Source organism: Protomyctophum parallelum, assembly GCF_964188405.1.
Source record: "Protomyctophum parallelum genome assembly, chromosome: 9".
In the NCBI taxonomy this organism is placed as follows: domain Eukaryota; kingdom Metazoa; phylum Chordata; class Actinopteri; order Myctophiformes; family Myctophidae; genus Protomyctophum; species Protomyctophum parallelum.
In genome coordinates, this window is record NC_139706.1 from 36276170 (window position 1) to 36284184 (window position 8015).

Here is an 8015-nt window from a genome sequence, read left to right on the forward strand (position 1 = left end):
AACATTCTCACATCAGTTGTTCTTCTGCAGGTGGGTGAGGGCGATGTGGATGTGTTTTACCAGTAAGCGCAATATGGTGGGGGTCCAGGGTGGGCAATAACCTGCTACTGAGTACCTCCTTGGCATGCTGTGACGGCAATGCCTGAATGAGTGACGGCAATGCCTGAATTTTACAATGTCCTGACTAGGACAATGATGGCTGCCTTGAAGCATGAGTGGAAAGTTCCATTTGAAAGGGAAGTGTTGTACAGGTACATGTCGATGTCATGATCATGCCAGACAGTTGTGTGACGTCACACAGTATGCTCTGTTCTTGATGAATGACCCTTGCTCCCTGGCTCCTACTGTATATGCACTTTAGTCAGTTCCTGCCTGAGAGAGAAGTGGCAAAGTTAGCAGTATGCACTTCCTAAACGTTTCTCCCCTGCAAAATGTTTACTTATTTGTGAGAAAATAGAATACATGTGTACATGTGTGCCCATATTGGCTTATTTTTTACAGTGTATATGTTCAGTGGATCGGTGATAAGTATAATTTGACATTGCAGTCCTCTAAACCAGGGTTTGGCAGCCTTTTTGACATGAAGTGCCATGTTTTCATTTTCTTGATAGTCAATGTGCCATATCAACGTTACGTTTAATTATGACACCACATCAAAATGTAATATTTCCAACTTAGTTTGATTGTCCATATACGTAACATTTTTCTTTTTTAGAAGTATTTCCTTTCAATGATCATTAGACAATAGCAATATCCAACCTGGCATCTATCTCCCAGACGCCCTCCCCAGTCAGAGTTAGGAGTTATTCTAATTTGTTTTTAACTTTAACTGACTTAACCCCTTTTTGAATATATTAAAAAATATATATAATAATAAAAAACTCTCACACATGCAGGTCATAGAGAGCATGCAGGTCTAACAGTGGTTCAGCATCTGGATTTCATCATCACCACGTTAGAATCACTATAAATGCACCAGACTGCTATAGCTGCTACTGCAGTTTTAACAGTTTAACACTGTCTGTGTAATTCCCAAGACTTTCTTTTTCCTACAGCACCTTTCAAAAACAAATGACAAAGTGCTGAACACAGTAAAACAGGCAGTGCTGTCTAGGTTTTTGCAGAGGGTATACCATATTATTCCCTCACGGAGGCTTACCCACGCTACTTGCACAGGCCCATGCATGCGCACATATACTTGCGTGGTCACCGAAGTAATAACCTAATATACTGTATGTGTATATATATATTATATATATATACTCCCAATCCGATTCCAATCATTTGATTTTGAGCATCTGCCTATACCGACTTTTCCCGATCCAATATTTATATTTTATAGAACACGTTTATACCATATCGCAATAGTATAATTGCCCAAATCACAGACAATAACTCCAGTCTAATATCATGATATGGATATAATATTGATACTAGGGAGTTGCTTTAGGCCTCATTCACACGTACCAAACACCAATCAAGCAAATGTTTGGTCGTTTTTTTGTTTTTTTGGGCCACCACAATGCTTTTCCAATGTGAGTCACATGGTTTGACCAAACATTTTTGTTTGATGAGGGGGGAGGGGCAGAACACCACCAGCAATCAGCAATCAAACACAAATGTTTGATCAAACCATGTGACTCCCATTGGAAAAGCATTGTGGCGGCCCAAAAAAACAAAAAAACGACCAAACATTTGCTTGATTGGTGTTTGGTACGTGTGAATGAGGCCTTAAGCGACAAACTCGTTCTATGCTCGTGTTCTCTCTAATCATTGAATGCATCAAAGACAGCAATCACTCTGATACCTGTCAGAGGGGGGAGGGGGAGTGTGTGTTCCCAGCATGATCTTGCTGGGCAGTAATTGCAGGGTCCCAGTGCGACTGTAGATGATGTGTTACCCGTCGGCTGGGCATAGCTGCTGTCAATCAAACAAACGTTATATATAACGGCGTGCACACAGATCAAGTCCGGAGACAGACAGACGCCAGCGCTGCTGCGATCGCTGATTATCCATCCATTTGTTTGCTGATGTGATTATTACCATCAGAGTTTCTGAGGTTACATTATCTAGTAGCGTAATTTATTTTTAATTACCCTAATCTCCTGGTGAGACCTTTAAGTACCTTTCCTGCATTAGTTTTATTATACGTACCTGGCTAGTGGCTATACTCTTGCCTCAGTTTCTATTGGTCCTCCATGTCTTTGGCTGAGATGGACAGGCTCTCCAGTGGTACCAACATGACTGTGATGAACAGCTCCATCGACAGGTGGCCCTTCAACGAGCGAGGCTCCAGCGAGCACCTGGACCCCTTGGAGCTGAAGATACTCGTACCGGCCGTACTGGGGGTCATCTGCGTCGCAGGTCTGGCATGCAACCTCACCGCCATGGGCATCCTGGTCTACTGCGCTCACAAGGGCAAAGTCTCCCTCATCAACTCGCTCATCTTCAACCTGATGTTCGCCGACGGGCTGGTGCTGGCGTTCGCCGCGCCGCTCCGCGCCGCCGCCTACTCCGAGTCCAGCTGGCGGCTGGGCTGGGCCGTGTGCAAGATGGCCGACTGGTTCCTCCAGTCCTGCATGGTGGCCAAGAGCTTCACCGTGGCCGTCTTGGCCGAAGCCTCCTACCGGTACGTCTCCAACCCGGACAAGCAGGCCAGCATCGGCATGGGGTCCATCCTGGTGGTGCTGATGTCCGTCTGGATGTCCGCCTGCTCCGTCACTATGCCACACTGGCTGTTCACCGCGCTGCAGCGGGACGAGCGCCGGGGGCTGGTGTGCATGATTGCCGTGCCCCCCAAGGCCGGCGACTTCATGTCGGTGTATGTGAAGGCGTACCCCCTGGCGGTGTACTGCGTGCCGCTGAGCATCGCCCTGCTGTACTTCTGGAGGGCGTACAGCCGCTGCCAGCAGCGGCGCTCCAGCAAAACCCTGAACCTCTGCACGCAGAACAGGTCCCGCAAGCTCACCCTGCTGCTTTTCGGCCTCACCTTCGCCATGGCGATCCTCTGGCTGCCGCAGTGGGTGGTGTGGGTGTGGGAGAGGCATCTGGCGGAGAGAGAGATCCAGGGCGCCCATCCCCATCTCCACCCTCCTCCGCTCCTCCTCTCCCTCTCCTCTCAGCTGCTCGCCTTCTCTCTGTCGCTGGTGAATCCCATCATCGTCCTCTCCCTCTCCGAGGAGTTCCGAGAGGGCTTCCGCCGGCTGTTCAGGAGGTTCACGTTCCGCAAGCAGCACCTGCAGAGCCCCGGACCCCACCGCACCCCCACCTTTCAGCATGTGCCTCGCCCCAGCCCGGAGTCGTCCTCGCAGGCAGACGAAAATGACCCGGTGCCCTGGGAGCACCTAGACAAAGTAACGGAGAGGTGAAACCATTTGATTGCACCATTTGTTTGTCTACTGATCTTATTGGACAGCGAGTCTTCAACTTTAGAAGAATGTTACGTGACCAGTGACAAGTATTCTGTAAAACTGTGCTGAATATAGTGACGTCTTACTGTATTTTTTAGAGTGTATATGAGTAGAGTTTTTAAAATATGGTAATAATGTGGTGCTAGATTGAATTGTTTTATGCAAAAAAAAAAACGTAATACTGTATGCCTTTGTGTGGGGCACCTTAAATCTGATCACCAGTGATATCTGTTTAATTAATGGATGTGTACATTTTTTACATTTTTTACATTTTTACCATTGAGCTAATAGAGCCTGCCTGCTTGCTCAGGGGATAAATTGAATCTTGACCATCATTGAATCATGATGTTTGACACGGGCTAAATGTCTCAATGGAAGAACAGGGAGACAAAATACAACCACCCCAATTCCGCTTTAACACCAAATTAACTTATTCAAGATATGTATTGAATCTGTGGCACGGTGGCACAGTTGGTAGTTCTGTCGCCTCACAGCTAGAAGGTCCTGGGTTCGATTCCCGCTCGGGGCGCTGTGGGTGCTGGTGGCGTGTTTCCTCCTCTGCGTCATCAGTGCCCATACCCGAAGGCGGGGTTGGCGAAAGGGCCTTTCTGTGTGGAGTTTGCATGTTCCCCCCGTGTCCCCTAGGGTAGGTACCCTCACAAAAACATGCAGTAATCCTGGTCTCTAAACTGCCTCCCCCTGGCCAGCCGGGGCGCCTGATGGAGGGGAAAGGAACTGGTTGGAATAACGTGTTCCTTCCACGTGCTACGTCCAACCAGGGAAACTCCCCCCTGTCAGGTGTAAAGGAGCAACTTGGACACTCAAGCATGAAGGAAGCATGAGTTAAGTCCGTTGCTCTCCCCAGGTTGGCGGAGGGTGTGTAGAGCCCAGGATCACATTAGATGATTGACACAGGGGTGAAAAATGGGTTACAAAATCGTGGGATAAAAAATATATTAAAAAAAAAAGATATGTATTGAATCTACATTTAACTATTCAATACAAATACTTTATCCATTCATGATATTTCCTGACTGAACTGCTACTTTTGTGCAACACTAGTACTGTCACAGAAAGTATTTGTGTACTGTAAGAAAAAATATAATAAATCATACAAATATGAAGGTTTCTGCCCAACAGTTAAAAAAAATTCAGTCTTTAAAACTATAATCTGGACTGGAACTTATTATAATTAATAAAACGATGGTAGAGAACACTAATACAATATAACTAATACATCTGCACTAAATAGAACCTTACCGGTCCAATGCGGACCCGACCTTCACAGGTCCATTTGGTTCCATTTATATACACTCAGAGTTACGTATGTCTGTGGCCTAAAATACCAAAACGGGGGGTCCTTCAAATTAGACCACTGGTTTCGTCTATAACGAGAAATAATGTTCGATCCCCTTGACCTTTATTTGGTTCATTACCGGTAAATACATTTCCACTAGGCCACTCATTAAAAATAATGCCCTGGACACTCATTATATACAGTAGGTAAAGGCTTCCCTTCAAAGACCCAGGGTGTCATTAAAGTGTGGCTAGGCATACTGTTACCTCTATGGGGATTCTCTCATTATTTAGTTCTCTGTATGGGTCCTTGAGGGGGTTCCAAGTACCAAGTAGTTTTAATTAATGCAATTAATGCAATTATTATTATTATAATGCAAAAATAAACTGAAAACATAATTCTCTCACCAGCAGAGGCATACTAGGCAGTCATACTTCATTGTACACGTTGCTCGTCAGAAATAGCAGACCTACAAGCTCAGTAGCTCACAAGGCATTGAATCTGAGCCTCGCTGTGAGCTTGTAGATCGCTAGGCTTAATTGTGACTTTAAAAGACAGGGCAGGCTGCACTTGCATCACACACAAACCACATCCATGACATTTTCTTCTCATAAATCATGTATGGCGACCTTTCCATGCTGACATCACAGCAACATTTAACCATAATGGCCATTAAGACTAACCCATGGCTCCGAAATGCGTTGCGAGTTAAGACTCACCTGCGGCTTCCGCATGTGGTTAGGGTTAGGTTAGGGTTAGGTTAAGGTTAGGTTAGGCAACCGTTAGGGTGTCGGACTACTGCGTGTCGGACTGTTAACTTCTGCATGTGGTTAGGGTTAGGTTAGGGTGTCGGACTGTTAAGTAAGTAAGTCAAAGATATGCACCAAAAGTGCCGATCTATATAGCGCTGATGTTCACGTTTCAAGTTCACATCTGCACATCTGTGACACGTTGTGAGCTCGTATAGATCCCCTATTTTTGGTCATCGTCATACGATGAATAATGTAATGTATAATTAGGGTTTTTATTCACCAAGGGATCCCTTTATGTCTGGATCCACCTGCCTGCCTTGAAACCAGGGTATGGTTGGTGGATGGATGGTTTATCACTGGATGGTGATCTAGGTTGTCTGACACCTTCTGTCCGTCACTTATTAAAATACCGGTAATCATATTTTACAATCTCTTTACAATCTCAACATTCTTTTTTTTAACAGGCATAATAGTAGTGCTGCACATGGAGACATGGGCACGTGCTCAGGCATACACTAATGTAAAATTCAAACATGAATGACTGAACACATTCATAAAATTCGAGGCCACACTGGACCTTTGGGAGTCTTCTCCAAGTTCCCAGTACCTAGTTTGCACGTGTGCACGCACGCACGCTCGCACGCACGCAGCCACACACACACACACACACATGCACGCAGCCACACACACACACACACACACACACACACACACACACACACACACACACATATGCACATATGCAAGCACACATGCACACATGCAAGCACACACGCACACATGCACATACACACACAGACACACAGACACACACACACGCACACGCACACACACACACACACAGAGTGGTCACACACAAAATGGTACTTGTCAGACCTCTCTCAGACTCAGACAGACAGGAAGGGGGTGATGGGAAGGGGAAATAAAGGAATTCAACACCAGACCTGTATTTCCATTTAAAACCTCCTGAATCCCCACCCCCGCCTCACTCGATTTTCCCTCTTCACCTCCCATGCAGAGCCCTTCCAACTCCAGCTCAATTTCTCAACCACAGAGCGCACCGTTACATAGCTGCCGTCTCCCCGGCAGAGCCAAGGTACACACAGCCTTCCTCCTGTGGTGACGATGAAGAGGAAGCAGCTGGAAAGTAGAGGAAGACCTGCCTTTAGCAGGCCTGCCAACGGCTCTATACAGTCTGCCTTTACTCGCTCATGTGTGATGGTGCCTGAGGAGGAAGCATGGTGTGTGTGTGTGTGTGTGTGTGTGTGTGTGTGTGTGCGCACGCGTGTTTTTGTGGTTGTGTGTGTGTGTGTGTGTGTGTGTGTGTGCGCTCGTGTGTGTGTGCGTGCGCACAGGAGTGAGTGCATGTGTGTCGGTGACGACCTGTCTGATTTTTTATCTTGCAGGTCTTTCCTGTGATGACGCAAGCAGCGTTGATCATTGATACTGTGTGTGTGTGTGTGTGTGTGTGTGTGTGTGTGTGTGTGTGTGTGTGTGTGTGTGTGTGTGTGTGTGTGTGTGTGTGTGTGTGTGTGTGTGTGTGTGCGTGTGTGTGTGCGTGCGTGCGTGCGACAGTGTTGTGATGAGAGAAACTGGGGGCATCTAAGGGCATAAAGTGTTGAACTGCTAACTCCTACCCTTGGTGAGGAGTTGGAGGCTCGATCATCTCATCGCTGTGGCAAGTAGAGAGGGATGAATGGGACTAAAACTTAAATGAAGAGAGTGGGGGACAAAAGAAAACATTTCAGGGTGGTCCTTGTGTGTGAATGTGTGTATCCTATCTTCCTCTCTCTCTCTATCTCTCTCTCACACACACACACACACACACACACACACAGCCCTGTGTTTATGTTTTTTGTGTGTGTTTGTGGGTGGTGAGCTTGCATCTGTGCCTGTGTCTTTGTGTGTGTATGCTTGTGTGGTATACATATTACATTTCCTATGGCACGTATGGCTGGCTGTCAAACCAGAGCCCTGCAGACACAGTTTGAAGGTGTGGGTTTGTTTGGACTGTCTAAGGTTTCTGTAGCTACCGTTGCTGGCACATGGTTCAGTCAGTGTGTAGGTTCCAGTATCTGTCTGACTCCCATATGGACTCCACACTCAGAACCTACAGTATATGGAGCACTGTTTCTCAAAGTGGGGTCCGGGCACCCCCAGGGGTCCGTGGGGGGTTCCAGGGGGCCTATGTTATATATAGGCTAGTGGAAAATAGCAAGATATTTCTTCAATGTTTTCTTATGGGGGTCCCCTGTAAGTAAACTTTTTTTTTTTTTTTTTAAGATTTACATTGTATTTATTGATAATGCAGATATTTACAACAATGAATTACAGAATCATGATTTTATTTTTATTTTTTTAAACAAGACAAGACAAACTTAAAAAAGAAAAGACAAAAAACAGTAAAAACAAACCAATTTACCAGTGGGGAGTCTGTGGCTTTATACCTCAATCATCAATTGTTTGAGGACCACTATGTTAATTAGGCCTAAAATAGCAGCGTATGCTACAGTATAAACAAATGACTTTAATGGGGGACAGAACTATAATAATTCA

At 45.9% G+C, this 8015-nt stretch overlaps 1 protein-coding gene across 1 annotated transcript; it reads left to right on the plus strand.

The window, feature by feature from the left end:
* Positions 1-2213: 2213 nt before the first annotated feature.
* On the plus strand, positions 2214-3368 carry LOC310864552 (G-protein coupled receptor 151-like; the record flags this gene model as incomplete). The annotated part of the gene is made up of 1 exon (XM_083773239.1): positions 2214-3368. One exon carries the CDS (start codon positions 2214-2216, stop codon positions 3366-3368), a length of 1155 nt encoding a protein of 384 aa, XP_083629365.1.
* Positions 3369-8015: the final 4647 nt, after the last annotated feature.